This window comes from Tachyglossus aculeatus, chromosome 1 (genome assembly GCF_015852505.1).
Source record: "Tachyglossus aculeatus isolate mTacAcu1 chromosome 1, mTacAcu1.pri, whole genome shotgun sequence".
Lineage (NCBI taxonomy): Eukaryota > Metazoa > Chordata > Mammalia > Monotremata > Tachyglossidae > Tachyglossus > Tachyglossus aculeatus.
The window spans coordinates 136667223-136686954 of NC_052066.1; the positions used below are offsets into that span (position 1 = coordinate 136667223).

Consider the following 19732-nt stretch of genomic DNA (forward strand, 5'->3'; position numbering starts at 1 on the left):
GTTGAGAACTGCACTCACGCAGTTCATTTCCTGGAAAAATAGGCCCATAACAATTACAATCACAGAATAATGGAATTGTGAAGAGACTCTAGAGGGAATCTGTTCCACCCCCTGATCCTATGCAGAGGAATAATAATAATGATAATAATGGTGGTATTTGTTAAGCTCTTACTATGTCTGAAGCACAGTTCTAAGCATTGGGGTAGATATGATCTAATCATGTTGCACATAGTCCCTGCCCCACATGGAGCTCATGGTCTTAATCTCCATTTTAAAGATGAGGTAACTGAGGCAGAGAAAAGCTAAGTGACTTGCCCAAGGTCAAATAGCAGACAAGCGCTGCAGTCTGGATTAGAACCAGGTCCTTCTGACTCCCGTGCTCTATCCACTAGACTGGCCTAGTCAATCAATCAACTGCATTTATTGAAATCTTACTGGGTGCACTACAACAGAGTCGGTAGACACATTCCCTGCCCACCACAAGTTTACAGTCTAGAGAAGCAGCATGGCTCAGTGGAAAGAGCACGGGCTTGGGAGTCGGAAGTCCTGGGTTCTAATTCCAGCTCTGCCACTTGTCAGCTGTGTGACTTTGGGCAAATCACTTCACTTCTTTGTGCCCCAGTTACCTCATCTGTAAAATGGGGATTAAGATTTGTGAGCCCCACATGGGACAACCTGATAACCCTCTATCCATCCCAGTGCTTAGAGCAGTGCTTGGCACATAGTAAGCGCTTAACAAATATCATCATCATTATTATTATTAGAGGGAAATCCTAAGGAAGATGGGAAGGTAGGGAGCCCCCTTTTCTCAGAAATGGCTAGAAATGGAGACTTCCCACCTCCCTTGGTAATGATGTTTTATCACCCTGTGGATCGAGAAGCTCTTCATTAGGACCAGTTGGTTCAACACTTTAAAACAACGAGGTCTGAACTGGAGGTCGCCTTGAAGAGACACCAGGCTAGAAGCAGTTTGAGAACAGGACTAGGCACTGCAAACTCTTGAATTCTAATCCAGAAGACCAAGGGAAGCCAGTCACTTCACCTTAGCATCCAGAGGAACACGGAGGGTAAGACTCTATCAATGCATTGGTTTCCCCCTTGGAATGATGAAACTGTAGTCATTGTTTATGAGGCACTTTGGAGAAATATGGTAAGCACAGACAGGTGGACAGGCACTCATCATGGACTTTCATGTGGGAATCATAGGAGAGTAGCAGTTTGCTTGGCTTCTCCATGACTCAGACCCCCACACACTTTTTGGGTATTCTTAGTTTTCTCCAGTGACTCTAGAAGAGGATTAGTTAGCAACAAGTCCCCCTCTAGACTATAAGCTCTTTCCAGGCAGGGATCGTGTCTACCACCTATGTTACATTGTAGTATAGCACTCTGCTTGCTGTAATGGCTCAGGAGCACTGATTGACTGACTAAAATCCCCATGAGCCAGAAGAGAAGAAATCCTCTCTACCCTTCTCTTGTGTGTGGAGTGTCACCAGTCTAATGCAGATGACAGTTCTCACTGACCTCCTGAACCCATGGACGCTCCCCACCCAACCCCAGAGAACATATCTTTGTGCAGAAACGCTCTGGGCATGTTACTCCCCTCCTCAAAAATCTCCAGTGGATATCAATCAACCTACACATCAGGCAAAAACTCCTCACTCTCGGCTTCAAGGCTCTCCATCACCTCTCCCCCTCCTACCTCACCTCCCTTCTTTCTTTCTACAGCCCAGCCTGCACCCTCCGCTCCTCTGCCGCTAACCTCCTCACTGTGCCTCGTTCTCGCCTGTCCTGCCACCGACCTCCAGCCCATGTCCATCCCCTGGCCTGGAATGCCCTCCCTCTGCACATCTGCCAAGCTAGCTCTCTTCCTCCCTTCAAAGCCCTACTGAGTGCTCACCTCCTCCAGGAGGCCTTCCCAGACTGAGTCCCCTCCTTCCTCTCCCCCTCCTCCCCTTCCTCATCCCCCTGCCTTACCTCCTTCCCCCCCACCACAGCACCTGTATATAAGTATATAGGTTTCTACATATTTATTATTCTATTTATTTATTTATTTATTTATACTTGTACATATTTATTCTATTTATTTTATTTTGTTAATATGTTTTGTTTTGTTGTCTGTCTCCCCCTTCTAGACTGTGAGCCCACTGTTAGGTAAGGACCATCTCTATATGTTGCCAACTTGTACTTCCCAAGCACTTAGTACAGTGCTCTGCACACAGTAAGTGCTCAATAAATACAATTGAATGAATGAATGAATGACTATCCTTGCCAGATCTTCTCTCTTTCTAGGCTACAGTCCTCGGGTTGCACACATTCCAGAGTGTGTGTTTGTGGTGTGTGGGAGCGGGGTGAGTAAAATGTATCCCTTCTTTCTCTTCACAAAGAACCACAGAGGGATCATGGGAATTTTTCTACTCAGCTGAAAGGTGGCTTGCCCTGCCTTCCCATCCTCTCCTCCTGGAGGAGAAGTAATGTTTTCAAAGGACTTTTTCCCTTTAAAAGTATTTTTTTTTTCCTATTTACAGCAAAATAAATCCAAGCCCCACAGCTTTATCTGTCTGCAGGTTAACAAGTGAGAAAGAAGAGGTTTTGCACATGAAAAAGTCTTAAAGACTCACTGTCAGGAGATTGATTAAATCCATGTTGGGTTCTAAGTGGTGAGAGGCGCTCTGAAGGGAGACCAGTTCACTCAAGGTAACGGAGAGCTGGTGCATTTTCACGATGTTGACTTTGTTCTCTTCCGTCCAGTCTGGGAAGATGACATGAACTGCTATCAAGTCTTTCAAGTGAACTCCCAGGATGGGCATTTTGAAGCCAATACAGTCACCAAAGGCTTTGCGGTAATTACAGTAGTTGCCATTGGAGGAGACTAATTCTGTCATTTCATTCCAGTCCTGAGAACAGAGGCAGAAAGCATTCTTTATTATTACTAACAATAACAATTAGAACAATAATAATACGATAATAGTAATAATAGTGACATTTGTTAGGCACTTTCTGTGTGTCAAGCACTGTATTAAGCGCTGGAGTAGATACAAGACAAACAGGACCCAAATGGGGCTCACAGTCTCTGTAGAAGGGAGAACAGGCATTGAATCCCCATTTTACAGATGAGGGAACTGAGGCAAAGAGAAGTTAAGTGACTTGTCCAAAGGCATTCACCAGACAAGTGGCAGAGCCGGGATTAGAAGCCAGGCCCTCTGACACATGCTCTTTCCACTAGGCCATGCTGAACAGAGAAATCACACTGTAGAGTGTCCTTTGTATACCTGTTTTCAAGATTTGCTTCCATGGTCATTGGAGAGGAACATTGGCTGAGACTTCATCATCATCAACACCATCATTAGCGTCACTATCACCATCATCATAATCGCCTCTTTTATTTTCACATTGCTTATCCCAGTTATGGTATTTATTGAGTATTTACTATGGGTAAAACACTTTGCTAAGCACTGGGTTAAATAGAAGAGTATGGTTCAGACAGAGTCCACAGTATAACTCTGTTGTATTCTCCCAATTGCTTAGTACAGTGCTTTGCACATAGTAAACACTCAATAAATAAGATTGGTTAATTGATTGCTAAGAAATAAGGGACTGCCTCCTTCAGTCACACTGGCTACTCCTTTGATCTGTCATTTCCATTCAATGACCACCCTTTCCCTGATAAATTCAGAAGGCCACCAAGACTGTGAGCCTGTTGTTGGGTAGGGACCATCTCTGTATGTTGCCAACTTGTACTTCCCAAGCGCTTAGTACAGTGCTCTGCACACAGTAAGCATTAAATAAATACGATTGAATGAAAGGATGGGAATATCCCCCAGAATGTTCTGGAATTGGATAGGAAATCTGAGTGTTGAGGTGGATATTCCCCATAACAAAGGAGATGGCTTCTCGGGTTTCCCCTTGAATCCACAGTGGCTGAGGAGTCAGGTTAGTCGAAGTGACATTGAGCATGGCATTGAGGGAAGACAGTCCCTTATCCCCTTACAGTCCCCCTCCCACATCCCATTAGTACCTTTGTAACATCAGAAGAAAGGTGAGAATGAGTCTCTTTGAGGCGAGAAATCGAACTGTGGCTTAGGCCTCCCACCACAGCCATCAGTGTGTTAAAGTTCTGAAGCTGAAGGAGCTTCTGAAATAGAAAATAAGCATCAATATCATTATCAGCAGCATTGACTGAGCTCCTATTATTTGCAGAGCACTGAGCCTTCTCTTGTGAAAACAAATAGTAGGAATTAAAGACTGTTCCTGCCCTCAAGTAGCTTACAAGTGTAACGGAGGAGACAAGCTGTCATAACTAGGGGCAAAAGGAGAAGAAAAATTGAAATGGTAAAAAGCAAGCAATCAAATAAGTACTCAAAAAACAAGCAAACATATGTACATATACATGAGTGCTTAGGTGGCTGATTGATTATAACCTGTAAGGTAAGGGAAATTAATTAGGGGATTATTTCCTATAGACTGTAAATTCCTAGTGGGGATCTTATCTGCTAAACTTTACTGTGTTGTATTTTCCCAAGTTAAATTGATTGATTGGATGCCTCCCAGTAAAAGCGCCTCTTTGGTGAAAGGAAGGGATGGGTTTTGGCAAAGCAGAGAGGCCCATGAAGTGGAGGAAAATGATGAGCAATGGACGCAGTTAGGTGTGGTAGGAGAAAAGAGCAAGGGTTGGAACATGGAGAAGAGTGGATAAGTAAAGAAGTTAATAGTTGATATAGGTAAAGAAGTTAACAATTGATAAGGTAGCTCTGAAGTCAAAGGCTTGAAGTTTCTTATTTTATGTGTGAAGAAAGGGGAGCCTCGGGAGACTTGATGAAAGGCATGGTGTGCTCTGATATTGCCCCATCTCCCTTGTACTATTCCTCCTTAAACTCCTTGAGCAAATGGCCTGCATCCACTGCCTCCTCTTCCTCTGCTGCAATTCTCTCCTTAATCCCTTCCAATCTGGATTCCCTCCTCCCTCCTCCCCCCTCCCCCAGGGGAACAGCCCTGCCAAAGGTCAGCAATGATTTCCTTCTTGCCAAATCCAATGGCCTCTACACCATCCCCATCCTCCTCAACCTCATAACTGCCTTCGACACTGTCAGCCACCCTCTTCATCTGGAAACATTTTCTAACTTTGGCTTCACTGACACTGTCGTCTCCTGGTTCTCCTTTTATATTTCTGGCCATTCATTCTCAGTCTCTTTTGCCTCATCTTCTGCCCCCCACCCCCTAAATGGGAGATCCTCACAGCTCAGCTCTGGGACCCTGTCCATTCTCCATCTACACCCACTCTCTTGGAGAACTCATTCACTCCCATGGCTTCAAATTCCATCTCTACACAGATGATTCCCAAGTCTTCCTCTTCAGCCCTTATCTATCTCCATTTCTGCAATCTCTCATTTCCTCCTGCCTTCAAGACATCTCTACTTGGATGTCCTGCCAACATCACAAACTTAACATGCCCAAAACAAAACTCCTCATCTTTCCACCCAAAAACTTTCCTCCCTCTGACTTTCCCATCACTATAGACAGCATCACCATCCTCCCCTTCTCACCACCCCCTAACTCTGTGATTATCCTCCACTCATTTCTCTCATTCAAACCCCATATTTGATCAGTCATAAAATCCTGTCAATTCAACCTTCACATCACTAAAATCCATCCTTTCCTCTCCATCCAAACTGTTACCATGTTGATCCAACTTATCCCATCCTCTCCTTAGCACTTATTCTATCTTGCCTTGATTACCTCATCAGCCTCTTTGCTGATCTCCCTGCCTTCTGTTTCTCCCAACTCAAGTCTATACTTCACTCTACCGCCTGGATCTTTTCTAAAAAAAACCCTTCAGTCCATGTTTCCCCACTCCTCAAGAACCTCCAGTAGTTGCCCATCCAACAGAAACTCCTTACCACTTAATCACCTTGCCCCTTTCTATGCCACCTCACTGATTTTCTACTGTATTCCAGCAAGTTCATTTCATTCCTTTAACACCAAACTACTCACCACACCTCATTTTCATCTATCTCGCCACTGACCTCTCACTCACATCCGACCACTGGCCTGGAACTCTCTCGCTCTTCATATCCACCAGACACTTACTCTTCCCTCCTTCAAAGCCTTATTTAAATCACATCTCCTTCAAGAGGCCTTTCCCAATTAAGCCCTCATTTCCCCTCTCCCTTCTGTGTTACCCTTGCACTTGGATTTGTATCCTTTACTCACCCCTGCTCAGCCACACAACACTCATGTGCACATCCATAATTTATTTGCATTAATGTTTGTCTCCTCCTCTAGGTTGTAAACTCATTGTTGGCAGAGAATACTTCTACCAACACTGTTATATTGTTCTCTCCTGAGGGTTTAGTGTAGTGCTCTGCACACAATAAGCACTCAAATAATATGATTGGTTGATTGATTGATTGAAGGGTGGCTGACTAAGATAAAGGGGGAAGAGGCTAGAGGTGGGGAGTGAGGAGGCTGTTTTTGTAATCCAGCTGAGAGGTGATGAGGATTTGAACTATGTTGGTGGTTAACAATAACTATAATACTACTACTACTACTACTACTAATAATAATAATAATAATAACTGCGGTATTTGTTAAGTGCTTACTATGTGCCAGGCACTGTTCTAAGAGCTGAGGTAGATACAAGGTTGATACAAGGTTATGAAGTGATCCACCAACCATTGTAGAGGAAAAGCCAGTTGGGTTTGGAATCAAGTTGGGTTTGGACAGAGAGGAGTCAAAGATGGCATCAGAGCTATGCGCTTCTGGGATAGGGTGGATTGTTGCATTGACCATAATGGGAGAATTTGTGGGATTTCAGAACCGGTGAGATTTACTTGATATGAGATGTCACACAGATAAAAAGGGTTTAAGATAAAGTACAATTGTAACACAGTTTTCAATAATCACATACCTCAAATACTTCCCATCACTTATTTTCTAGAAAGAAAAAATATAAGAACAAGCCAATGATAACTATTAAATATCCAGAATAAAATATCTTCTCCCATAAGAAAAAGAGAAGAGTGAAAACTAAGAAATATCAGTCCTGTGGGTTCCCAAATAATTCTGAATATTTAGACTTTTTTTAAAAGGTCCTGTACAATTCCTAAGCACAGAGCAAGAAAGGCAACCTTACCTGTGCAACATTGATAAACTTTGTGATGACCTCCGCTCTCTGGTGGGGAGTTGGTTTGCTAAGGACCATCAACTGAACCCATTTAGAGATCCCATTAAATAAAGCAATAGATCTCTCCAGGGTCGGGTTATCTTCCAGGCAGCCATGGATGACGTAGCTCTGGTAATCGGTGAACTGGCAAAGGAAGTTTAGAGAGGCTGACGGTGGATGCAGTAATCAGAGAAAGAGCCCTTTCCCCACTCTAGACTGTAAGCTCGTTGTGGTCAGGGGACATGTCCACTAACTCTATTGGACTGTACTCTCCCAAGAGCCTAGTACAGTGCTCTGTAAACAGTAAGCACTCAATAAATGCTAATGATTGATTGATTGATAATGCAACAAGGATGGTGAAAGATATAGACAGGTGGGTTTGACCAAGTACCCATCAGGCCACTCTCCTTGGAGCAAGGAGAATGGTCGGGGAGAGATTCAGCCTGAGGCCTTTTGGAGAGGAGTGACAGTGGCCTGGAGGAGCTGGAAGGAGACCAGCTCCCTACATCTCCTTAGAGAAGTGGCACAGTGTAATGGATAAAGCATATGGGCCTGGAAGTAAGAAGGTCATGGATTCTAATCCCAGCTCCACCACTTCTCTGCTGTGTGGTCTTGATCAAGTAACTTTGCTATTCGTTACCTCATCTGTAAATGGGGATTAAGACTGTGAGCCCCATGTGGGACAGGGACATGTGTCCAACCTGATCACCTTGTATTTACTCCAGTGCTTAGAACAGTGCTTGGCACATAATAAGCACTTAACAAATACCGTTATCATTATTATTATTAGTAGTAGTAGTAGTCCTACTACATTTAGTCTCTGGCTCAGCTGCGGGATGGAGGGGCTGGTTAGAACTGGGGTCTAGCCCCGGGCGGGGGGAGGGGTGTCTTCCCCTGGCCTTCCTCTCTCTTCCCCTCCTCCTAGCTCCCGAGACAGCTCTCTCCATTCTCTCCACCCAGCTGTCCTGACGCCAGTCCAGTTCCCCGATCTCCCCTCTCCAATGCTCCTCTCACTCCTGCCACCATGCTTTCCTAGGGATGAAAATGAAGGGTTTTTTTAAATGTTATTTTCTAAGCATTTACTACATGCCAGGAGCTCTACTAGCCTCTGGGGTAAATCAATCAATCAATCAGTGGGTTTTTTTTTAAGCACTTAGTGTTTACAAAGCATGGTACTAAGCACTTGGGAGAGTACACTACAACAGAGTTGATAGACACATTCCCTGCCCACAGCAATTTACAAAGTGGGGAGACAGACATTAATAAAAATTAATAATACAAGATAAGTGGGTTGGAGACAGTCTCTGTCCCATATAAGGCTATAGGTCTTAATCTCCATTTTACAGATTAGGAAATTTAGTGAAGTTAAGTGACTTGCCCAAGGTCACAGAGCAGAGAAGTGGCAGAGCCAGGATTAGAACCCAGGTCTTCTGGCTCCCTGGCCCAGCTCTTTCCACCAGGCACACTGCTTCTTATACTGAAGCTGCTCTTTTGAGAATGTGGCTCTTATATTGACATGCCATCTCCTCCATTCAGTATATTTCACCAACCCCTGTAAGTGAAAATGGACATTTTTCTTTAAAATTCTCTCCTAAGTCACAGGCTCAGTGCGGGACACGTGGAAACTGATGAGGCTCAGACCCAACTGATGAATTCAGACGCTGAGCTAGGGGAACTAAATCATCCATTTGTGGGTAGCCATTTAGAAAGTCAGTTTGTGTGAGGAAAAGCTGAGAGGCATGCAAGGCGACCCTTAGATAATTTGCTCCTGATGTCATCTGACTCAGCAAGTTAGGGACCTGCAGGCGACTGTGACCCTCACCCTCCATATGCTGTTCTCCTGAAGAAAGTCTCATGAATGACACATGAAAGTATTTTTCCAGGAGGAAGTAATTCTCTTTCAGGAATACATGGAGGGAGAATGCAGCTGTAGCGGGTTCTGATGTTAATTACCTTCCAAGTTCCAGGGGAGAGGGGAGGGAAAGGACTATGACTACAAGAAAACAGCAGAGTAGAAGATACTATTTGTACCATAGAACCTTCTGGAAATAACTGAGAAAACTATCAGGGAAAAAAAGGATGCCAAGGCAGGGGAAAGAGGTAGGAAAAGAGGGAATGGGGGCGGGGGGGCGAAATAGAAAAAATATTTTGGATTAACGTGCTTATCTCCGGGAAGAAAAGATCCCATTTCCTGAAGCTGGTCTACCCCTGAGTTTAAACCCTTGAGTTGGTTAACTGAAACAACTTTAAACAAAAAACAGAGACCCGGAAAGCTTGTCTTCACAGGGATCTGGCAGCCATATCTAAAAGACCACCGTAGATATTAAGAATGCCACCCAAGCAGGATTTAGAAGTTACTTTCCATCCCAGCTGGTCACTTTGAAGACAGAGGTCCTGTTCCAACTCTAGAATCCCAAATGATGACCTAAATCCATGCATCATTTTGAAGAGGGACGAGTTCTTTTCAGTGATGCCACGCGGTCTGGAAGTATTGGTGACAAAGGCCGACCGCGCTTGAGATTATGAACGTGACACTCCCAGGAAAGACCGCACATTCAATGGCCCAGCAATGATCTTGGAAGACTGAACCCCAAGTTGCTTACTGAAATCCTTCTAAAAGATTTATGTTCCAGAAAAGTCAGGTGCTCCGCCAACTCGATAGGCTCCAGGTGGTCAAATAACAGGCAGGCTTTGCCCTTCTTGGAAACCTTCTTCCTCTGCGTGACCCTTCTCATCCAGTCATAGGAAGGGCTGTGATAGAAAAGTGAAGTCGGTCAGGAAGCCCAAAGTCCACAGGAATCAACATGTTTTTCAGTGATTGAGGTACATGCTTTCTGCCTGCCACATGATGAGAAGCTCACCGGGTACTTGATGTGCTTGCAACTACTGAACCAAAATAGACATTCCTTGGCTCAGGATAAACTTTCAGTATTATATGAAACTACACTTATCTTTGCTGAGTCCCCTCTAATAACTGTAGTGAAAAGACTGAAATATTGGAAGCAAGACCAATAAGGAAAATTTCATTTTTTTTCAGCAGCTCTTTTGGGGTCTGAACTGAAAAATCCCATACATTTTGAGTGGATTTGGAAATTTCATGATAAAATAGAATAATGTATTGAGTCTTAGGACCTTTGAATGGATAAACAGGGAGCTTAATTTCCTTCACAGCACATTTAGAACGGGTCTTACTCTCCAAATGCACACACTTGGAGAACACAATCATCTCTCACCCAAAAAATGTCTCTCTTTGCTTTGTCAGAAATATTCTCCCCCCATTAGTTTAATTATTATTATGATTTTTGTATTTTTAAGCACTTATGATGTGTCAAGCATAGTACACCTTGATCTAACGTATTTATGATAAATAATTGAGCCTCACTTTTCTAAGCACTGGGGTAGATACAAGCTAATAAGGTTAGACACAGTCCCTGTCCCACATAGGACTCACAGTCTAAGCAGGAGGATGAACAGGTGCTGAATCCCCATTTTACAAATTAGGAAACTGAGGCACCAGGAATTAAGGAACTTGTTCAAGGAAATACAGCAGGCAACTTGCGGAACTCGGATTAGAACCCAGGGTCCTCTGTCTCACAGGCCCAAGGTCTTTCCACTAGGCTAAACTGTGCCTCACAATGTGAGAGGTATTTTGTTTCATTTCATTTCACTCACAGTGATCATTTTTGCCTGCTCTTTGCACCCACAAGTCTTCACATTCCTCCTCTACCTGGGTCAATTTTGAATCCTCACCTTGGCCTTTAAGAGTTCTAGGTCATCCTACTTTTCTTCTTCCATGAATTCTACAAAATCATGGAGACTTGGTGGGCAGGAACAGGGAATTATTGTTCACACAATCTAATGCCACCCAAATCGGGGAGATCCACAGAGCATGAAGATATAATAATTTTGGTATTTGGTAAGCATTTAACACTAGGGTCTAATGCAAAATAATCAGATTGGACACAGTACCTGTCCAACATGGGAGAAGTTAGGTTCAAGATGAACTGAATGAGACACATCTTCACCCAGCAGGCAGAAAACAAATAACAGTTCATGATGGATTATTACAGGGAAAGGGTACGGATTTTAGAAAGTACATCCCTGACATAAAGATGGATGCTGAGAAAGATGGTTCCTTTAAGATGGTTCCTTTGATGCTACTATGGGAGAAAGTACACTCGGTTAGATGAAACACTGATCTTCCTCAAATCGGCTGTTCTTATAGTCAGTGTTAAATGCCTTGCTTTTATTTCTCTTTCACCTATTTCCAGCCTGCTCCCTTCCCTCTGACAGTGTTGGCTGGGGTGACGGTGGTTAATCCCTTTTCCTTCCACTGTGAATCCTGCTGTACCATCTCTGGGAAAGACCTATTATTTCTTGTCCACTTATCTACTCTTTCCCCTCACAAATTCCTCTTGGAGTTAAAGCTCTTAGCCATACATCACCCCTGAATCCTGATCTGGGGTCAAGGAGTGAGCAAAGAGGGGGAGAAAAGCGTGCAAAGGGAAAAGGAAGAGAAAAACCATCCACTGAACCCTGATCATCAAGATTTTTGCTGTTTTCTCCCCTTGGACTGTTTTTTGACTAGAATGTCTTAAGGAGTCCAGTGAGTTGGAAATAATTATTTTTCTCTTTTCCCTGAAACTGAGTAGATCATTGCAGCTAGACAAATAATAACCCTGAAGAAACTAACAGTATTTATTTTCTTCTGGTTTAATGACATATGGACACATTTTGTAATAGCTTGGTTTCTGTTCATCCAATTCAAGACTGTACTGATTATTACGTGCCAAGTGAAAATAAGGTCACATTTATTCAGCTGAATCCTGACAGGAAATCCATTTTGAGAGTTTTGCTTCTTAAACAAAACATTAGCTCTGCTCCACATCTTAAATTGAAGAGTAATAATAATAACTGTGGTATTTGTTAAACATTTACTATATGCCAAGCACTCTTTTTAGCGCTGGGATAGATATAAGCAAATCAGGTTGGACACAGTCCCTGTCCCACATGGGGCTCACACTCTCAATTCGCGTTTTACAGTTCAGGTAATTGAGGCCCAGAGAACTGAAGTGACTTGCCCAAGGTCACATAGCGGACAAGTGGCAGAACTGGGATTAGGACTCAGGTCCTTCTGACTTTCAGGCACATGCATTATCCACAAGGCCACGCTGAAGATATATACTTAATGTAAACATTGAGACAAGTAACTAACGTATTGCTTTGCATTAGTGATTAACTGTATACCAAATAATAAAAAATAAGTGGAATACCCTTATTTTCAAAATAATAATAATAATGATGGCATTTGTTAAGCACTTACTATGTGCCAAGCACTGTTCTAAGCACTTGATGGAGATACAAGGTAACCAGGTTGTCCCACATGGTGCTCGTAGTCTTAATCCCCATTTTCCAGATGAGTGAACTGAGGCACAGAGAAGTTAAATGACTTGCCCAAGGTCACACAGCAGACACGTGATGGAGCTGGGATTAGAACCCATGACCTCTGACTCCCAAGCCTGGGCTCTTTCCACTGAGCCATGCTGCTTCTCATAAAAGTGCATGAGGGGTAGAATAAATTTATATTTGGGAATATATATATGCTATTAATAAAATATTTATATTGTAATGGACCATTTCATGCCATTAAAACATTTTCTATTAGGAAAATAGCTCACAGTGAAAATTTCCAAGGGTTCTCATTGACAAAATGGAGATTGGAATACACTGAAGATGTAGTGTTTGCCTGCAAAATAACCAAGTTTAGGGATTTTAAAAAACAGCATCATTGCTAAACCTTGGGAGTTGAAAAGTTTTACATGGTTGCCATCCCTAACCAAACTGTCTTGCTCATTGCAATGCCAACTTATTCTATTGGCAGTGATCAGTGGTGTAACTATAGCAGAAAACAAAGGTAAAGATTCCTTGTTGTTTTAAAAATGACAGCATCACTTCTATCACAACTACAAAAAGATCCAGCCAAAGAGGCCTCGCTTCAGTCTGAGATATGGTTACACCCATATGTTGGCATCTTTCGGTGCTTTTCCCAAGCCCATTGTCTTTGTTCACATGAAGCTTATTTGGCTGCATCTTCTGTCTTTTCTGGAAGTGAGACCATTCAATCCCTGCTGTGTATGGTGTGGTTTAGAAGGACTAAATGGAGATAGGGAGGAATAGAGAGGCAGAGATGATTTCATGGTCAATGATCCAGCCTCCACCTCTTGGTATTAGCCTTACCAATAATAATAATAATAATTGTGGTATTTCTTAAATGCTTACTATGTGCCAAGCACTGTAGTAGATGCAAGATAATCAGGTCAGATAATAATAATAATAATATTTGTTAAGCACACCTGTATATATGTTTGTACAGATTTATTACTCTATTTGTTTTACTTGTACATATTTACTATTCAATTTATTTTGTTAATGATGTGCATTTAGCTTTAATTCTATTTATTCTGATGACTTGACACCTGTCCACATGTTTTGTTTTGTTGTCTGTCTCCCCCTTCTAGACTGTGAGCCTATTGTTGGGTAGGGACCGTCTCTATATGTCACCAACTTGTACTTCCCAAGCACTTAGTACAGTGCTCTGCACACAGTAAGCGCTCAATAAATATAATTGAATGAATGAATGACTATGTGCCAGACGCAGTACTAACGCTGGGGTAGATACAAGCAAATCATGTTGGACACGGTCACTACCCCACACCCGATCTTAATCCCCAATTTACAGATGAGATAACTGAGGCACAGAGAAATGAAGTGACTTGGCCAAGGTCACACAGTTGACAGGTGTCAGAGCTGGGATTAGAAATCAGGTCCTTCTGACTCCGAGGCCCATGCTCTATCAGCTAGGCCATGCTGCTTCCCTCCTGTCCCATGTGGGGTTCACAGTCTAAGGGGGAGGGAGAACAGGAATTGAGTCCTCAATTTATGTATGAGGAAAGTGAGGCACAGGGAAGTGGAGGAGCCAGAATTAGAACCCAGGTCCCCTGACTCTCAAGCCTGCACTTTTTCCACCAGGCCATGCTGGCCCGGCCTGGCTTCCAACCCAACTCTGGCCATGAGAGCTCAGTGCTGTGAGATTTTGTGAAGCTGAGAAAGGATAAAGGTAGGAGACATTTTAATGGGATAATTCAAACCAAGAGGCACATCTGAATCCTTAATGGAATCTGGGAGGGGTTTTCCACTAGATCAAGTGGGTCCCCGGCATTTCAAGGAGCCTCTTGTAACACACTTACATGCTGGAGATGTCAATGAATTGGATGTGCTGTTCGTAGCCCAGCTGACTGGCCACATCTCTGAACTCCTCTGTCATACGTATCAAACCCAGATCCAAATTAAATTCTGCAGGGAACTCCAAAATCCAATATCTGAAAAGCATAAAACATAGGGCAGTCAGGTAGTGACGAGTTACAGATCTACTGGCCTGTTCGCAACCAAAGATTTGACATTTGGAGACTTGTATTTAGGGTGGTTTCTCAGAAAATTCAACTCAAAACCCTTTCTCTCCTCACACACAGACACCTCTCAAAATAGAACAATTCTTACAGTAATTTAGCTACAAACAATTCATGACTGGGAGACAATCACACTGTTTTGGTCTTCTGAACATTTAAAGAGGGATCAATAGCTTTGTCCTTCATTGTGGTTATTTTTATTTCATTGTTCTCCACAATTCACAAGGAAGGCAGACCTTTCTTTTCTTTCTGATGGGAAAATGAGTCATAGAGTAATCCAGTAAATTACCCACAGGTGACACAGGAAGTTTCTGGCTAAATAATAGAGATCCCTTTCCCTGTCAGAGGCCTGGTATCCAATCTTGCTCCTGGCCACCCAGATGTTGAAGAACTGTAGTGCTCACCCAGAGTGGGCTGAGAATCCTGGGCTTGGATTTGAACCCAGGACTGGGACCTAACCAAAGTGCACACAAGCTTTTGCAATGGCAATCCCTGGCTTTGGGGATGATGCAAAAGGTTTATCTCATTGCGGGCAGGGAATGTGTCTATTTATTGTTGTATTGTACTCTCCCAAGCACTTTATACAGTGCACACACTTTATAAAGTACTTACTGCACACAGTAAGTGCTCATTAAATGTGATTGAATGAATGAAGTGCAGATGAAAAATGGCATTCCAGCAAGGCTAAGATCCATGGAGAACAAATGATGTCCCAACCGATGACTGTATTAAACACCATTCCATACCCAGAACAGGGGAAGAGGCAGCAGGCCAAGGAACCCTGACTTTGGATAATTCGGAGAAATCTCCATTAGGGTGACTTGGTACAGTGCAGAACTCCTTGACTTCTCCTTGAATTCTTTAACTCTCTTCCCCAGCCCCCAGCACCAAAAGGCCTTTAGGAATTCAGTTACTGTGCCTCCAGAATCAGAAACCATGTTCCAGTTAACTAAGAACAGCATTACCTCATGAAGTAACATATCTTCAAGCGAAATTCATTGCAGTTTTCCTCACCAGCATCTCGGTACGTAGGCTAGTTAAAGAAAATGTTTCGGATGGGTTCACTTACATTTTCATTGACAGGAGTCACTGTTGGTTTTGGTAACATTCCCTTCTATACAATGGCCTAATTTTTCAAACACCATGAGCAAAGCATCTTTATGGGAAGATGACTGTAATATGAAAATGTAATATGAATACATTTCTACTATATTCATATTAAGAATAAATGGAAATGAGTCTTTGAGAATGCCTTTTAAAAGAACATCCACCTTTTTCTGCACTCAAACAGGGACTCTTCAAAGATCTCCAGATACATTACCGTGCTCAGTAAGCTTGTGGAAGAGGTTCACCAGAGTCTGAAATAAGATCATGGAAGTCTTGATTGCTTTCTTATTTTGAACCTGGGGATTCAAACCTCAGAAGGGAGAAGGAAAATGAAAACATATCAAACAGCAAATCACAATCAACTTGCTGATAATATTCCTTCATCTTAGCCAGGACTGAAGATGCAAAGCTCTAAATTACAGTTTAATGTCATCTAACTAGACTTTAGTGTCCCAATATTCCCACATTCTCATTTCTACACGAACACATCTTCCTTCTTTCCCAGGGTAGGTTATTTCGGGAATCAATTGTATACCACATTTCATTGTTATAGATAGGAATGAAGCTTTCAGCAGTTTTGAGGGCAGACAAACCCATTACTATCTTTCAGTACCTTTAGGTATTCATAGCTAGACACTTGGTTATCTCTGTGAGAGGCAGACGGCAGTACACAGTAGTTAAAAAGGATATATGGAGAGCAGTTTTCCTGCCAACTCAGTAGATGATAGATACCATCGGTGCATCAGTAGTACTATTCTTGGCAAATGGCTGTTGCTTAATTCTCCTTTATCATCTGTAAAGCAAAAATAAATGACCAAAAAGCTTGATTTTAAGCCAGAACATCACAGCACAAACTAAAACATGCATATTAGCAAGTGTCTATGCTATCTAGACTGTGAGCCCATTTCTAGACTGTGAGCCTGTTGTTGGGTAGGTACTGTCTCTATATGTTGCCGATTTGTACTTCCCAAGAGCTTAGTACAGTGCTCTGCAAACAGTAAATGCTCAATAAATGATTGAATGAATATCTATACACATCTATAAATTGCATATTATAAATTATTTATGTTAAGGTCTGTCTTCCCCGCCTCAGACTGTAAACTCACTGTGGGCTGGTGACATGTCTACCAACTCTATTTTACTGTATTCACCCAAGTGTTCTGCTCACAGTAAGTGCTCAATAAATATGAGTGATTGATTGAAGTATCTGGATGATTCATGCAACTATTCCCCATTCATCTCAATTATCAAAGTAATTAAATCCTACTTAATGACCACAGTGATACTGAGTGCAATTTGAGATTTTTGTTTGGGAAGAATGAGTCTGAGAAGTGCTCAGGCCAGAGAATGCCGTATTTTCTGCTAGTGTCTATCAGAAGGCTTGAAATCTTGACTGATTTCAAGGGCAGTAGGCATGAGAATAAATAGGAAGCAGCATGCCACAATTCCAGCAGACAGCAAAGCTTCGGTGCAAGGGATAATGTCATTATCACCTTCCTGGACATTGAGAAGACTATGAAAACCGTGTTCAGTAAAGTGTAATGCAAGAAATATAGTTAGAGAAATGCTGTGGAATCCTGCCACTGAGGGTCCATGCTTGCATGCTGTACATGCACCGGGCCAGGGATAAAAGCTTCTTCTCCACACCCTCTGACTCCTTCATCACTGCTGAGACTTTGAGCCTATTTTGTGTATCTGTTCATGCTGTGTTTTAATGTTTTAATCACTCTTAAGGTATTTTTCTCCAATCCCTTCTCCCCACCTAAACTCTTGGACTCTGAGCCCCTCACGGGACAGGAACTGTATCTAATGTAGAGAAGCAGTGTGGCTGAGTGGAAAGAGCATGGGCTTTGGAGTCAGAGGTCATGGGTTCAAATCCCAGCTCCGCCAACTGTCAGCTGTGTGACTTTGGGCAAGTCACTTAATTTCTCTGTGCCTCAGTAACCTCATCTGTAAAATAGGGATTACGACTGTGAGCCCCTTGTGGGACAACCTGATCACCTTGTAACCTCCCCAGTGCTTAAAACAGTGCTTTGCACATAGTAAGTGCTCAATAAATGCCATCATTATTATTATTATAATTCCCACCTGTCTATTCTCTCCCAGCACTTAGTAAAGTTCATTCAATTGTATTTATTGAGCACTTACTATACACAGAGCATTGTACTGAGTGCTTGGGAAAGTGCAATGCAGCAATAAACTGACATATTCCCTGCCCACAATGAGTTTACAATCTAGATTTGGGGAGACAGATGTTAATATAAAAAATAAATTACAAATATATACATAAATGCTGTGGGGCCGGGAGGGGGGAAGAACCAAAGAAGTAAATCAGGGTGGCATAAAAGGGAGTGGGAGAAAAGGAAAGGTGGGGGGGCTTAATCCAGGAAGGTCTCCTGGAGGAGATGTGCCTTCAATAAGGTTTTGAAGTGGGGGAGAGTAATTGTCTGTCACATTTGCAGAGGAAGGGCATTCCAGGCCAGAGGCAGAACGTGAGCAAGGGGTCGGCGGCAAGATTTGCAAGATCAAGGCAAGATGAGAAGCTTGGCATTAGAGGAACCAAGTGTACAGGCTGGGTTGTAGTAGGAGAATAGTGAGGCAAGGTAGGAAGGGACAAGGTGATGGAGTGCTTTAAAACCAATGGTGAGGAGTTTTTGTTTGATGTGGAGGTGGACGGGCAACCACTGGAGTTTTTCGAGGAGGGGGATGACATGTCCTGAACCTTTTTGTAGAAAAATGATCTGGGCAACAGAGTGAAGTATGAACTGGAGTGGGAGAAGCAGGAGGCTGGGAGGTTATCAAGGAGGCTGATACAATAATCCAGGTGGAATAGGATGAGAGATTGTGATTGTATAGTACTCTGCACTTTCGTTCATTTATTCTCAATGGTATTTATTGAGCATTTACTATGTGCAGGGCACCGTACTAAGCATTTGTGAGAGTACAGTACAACAGAGTTAGTAGACACTTTCCCTGCCCACAACAAGCTTAGTCTAGAGGGGGAGACAGACATTACTAGAAATAAATAATTTTTCATTACAGTAGACCATAAGTTACTATTGTTACTATTTCTACTCCTCCTCCTCCTCCTACTTCAGCACACAATGAGAGGTAGGAAGGGAAGCAGAGCTGTAGGAAAGCATTCAGAAGAGTCCAGGGGGAGGAGAGGTAGAAGGGGGAGGTGAGGGTCACCAGTGACCACATTTCCCTCAAATACAGCAGTAATATGCTCAGTGAGAGGATTAAAGTAGAGGCCTATCAGCAGGGGAAGGTCGCAGTCAGAGGAAGATTTATTGCACTCTGGGACCCTCGTCAGAAGGAGTAGCCTCTTCTGACACCAATGGGAGGATGAGCATTTACAGGAGACTCACTAAAGTGACTGCGCCAACTGTAGCTTCTCATCACCCTCTCATAAACCCAAATCTCATTCTTTTGCCCCCAAACTCAGCCTACTGAGACTTTTGTTGAACACAAATATGTATCACATCCCATATCCACTTCAAAACAAAACAAGGAAAGGAACCTACCAAACAGTTCAATGCATGTGCTTAACAGTTCATCTAGCGTTGCTGCTTTCCCAAGTGGACTTGACCCCATTGTCTTCAGCCGTTGTCAAAGAACTAGAGACATTTTCAGCACCAGGAACATCATCTCCACAGTGACATGCAGGTGCCTTTAAGCAGAGGGAGGAGGACTAGAGTTTTAGTTGGATTTCATGGGGACTCTGTTAAAAAGAGAGAGAACAACAAATAACGGTGCACTTGAGTGTCAGTCAAAAACACTGTCCTATGTTCATCTCAAACCAGGGGATCCAAATTTTTCACAACATCTGTTGCTTATACCAAAGGAAAAAACTAACAAAATGACTTGTCCAACCTCATCCAGAATATGATGTTGAAAAGAATGCCTCTTTTTTGGTCATTTTGCTATTTCTTTCTTTCCCAAACAAAGTGATTTGAAGGGAAGCAGTGTGCCTCAGTGGAAAGAGCATGGACTTGGG

The 19732-nt window shown here is 42.8% G+C and overlaps 1 protein-coding gene across 3 annotated transcripts in view; it reads right to left on the minus strand.

The window, feature by feature from the left end:
• RASGRP3 (RAS guanyl releasing protein 3) overlaps positions 1–19450 on the minus strand; it is a 67713-nt gene extending 48263 nt beyond the window's left edge. For all 3 annotated transcript variants that reach the window (XM_038744470.1, XM_038744471.1, XM_038744469.1), the window contains exons 1-8: positions 19260–19450; positions 16423–16525; positions 15591–15653; positions 14407–14538; positions 9763–9910; positions 7130–7303; positions 4016–4132; positions 2619–2894 (exon numbers count right to left, since the gene is read on the minus strand). In XM_038744470.1, coding sequence (XP_038600398.1) covers positions 2619–2894; positions 4016–4132; positions 7130–7303; positions 9763–9910; positions 14407–14538; positions 15591–15653; positions 16423–16525; positions 19260–19329 — 1083 coding nt within the window. In that variant the 5' untranslated portion in view covers positions 19330–19450. The remainder of the gene's footprint in view (positions 1–2618; positions 2895–4015; positions 4133–7129; positions 7304–9762; positions 9911–14406; positions 14539–15590; positions 15654–16422; positions 16526–19259) is intronic.
• Positions 19451–19732: the final 282 nt, after the last annotated feature.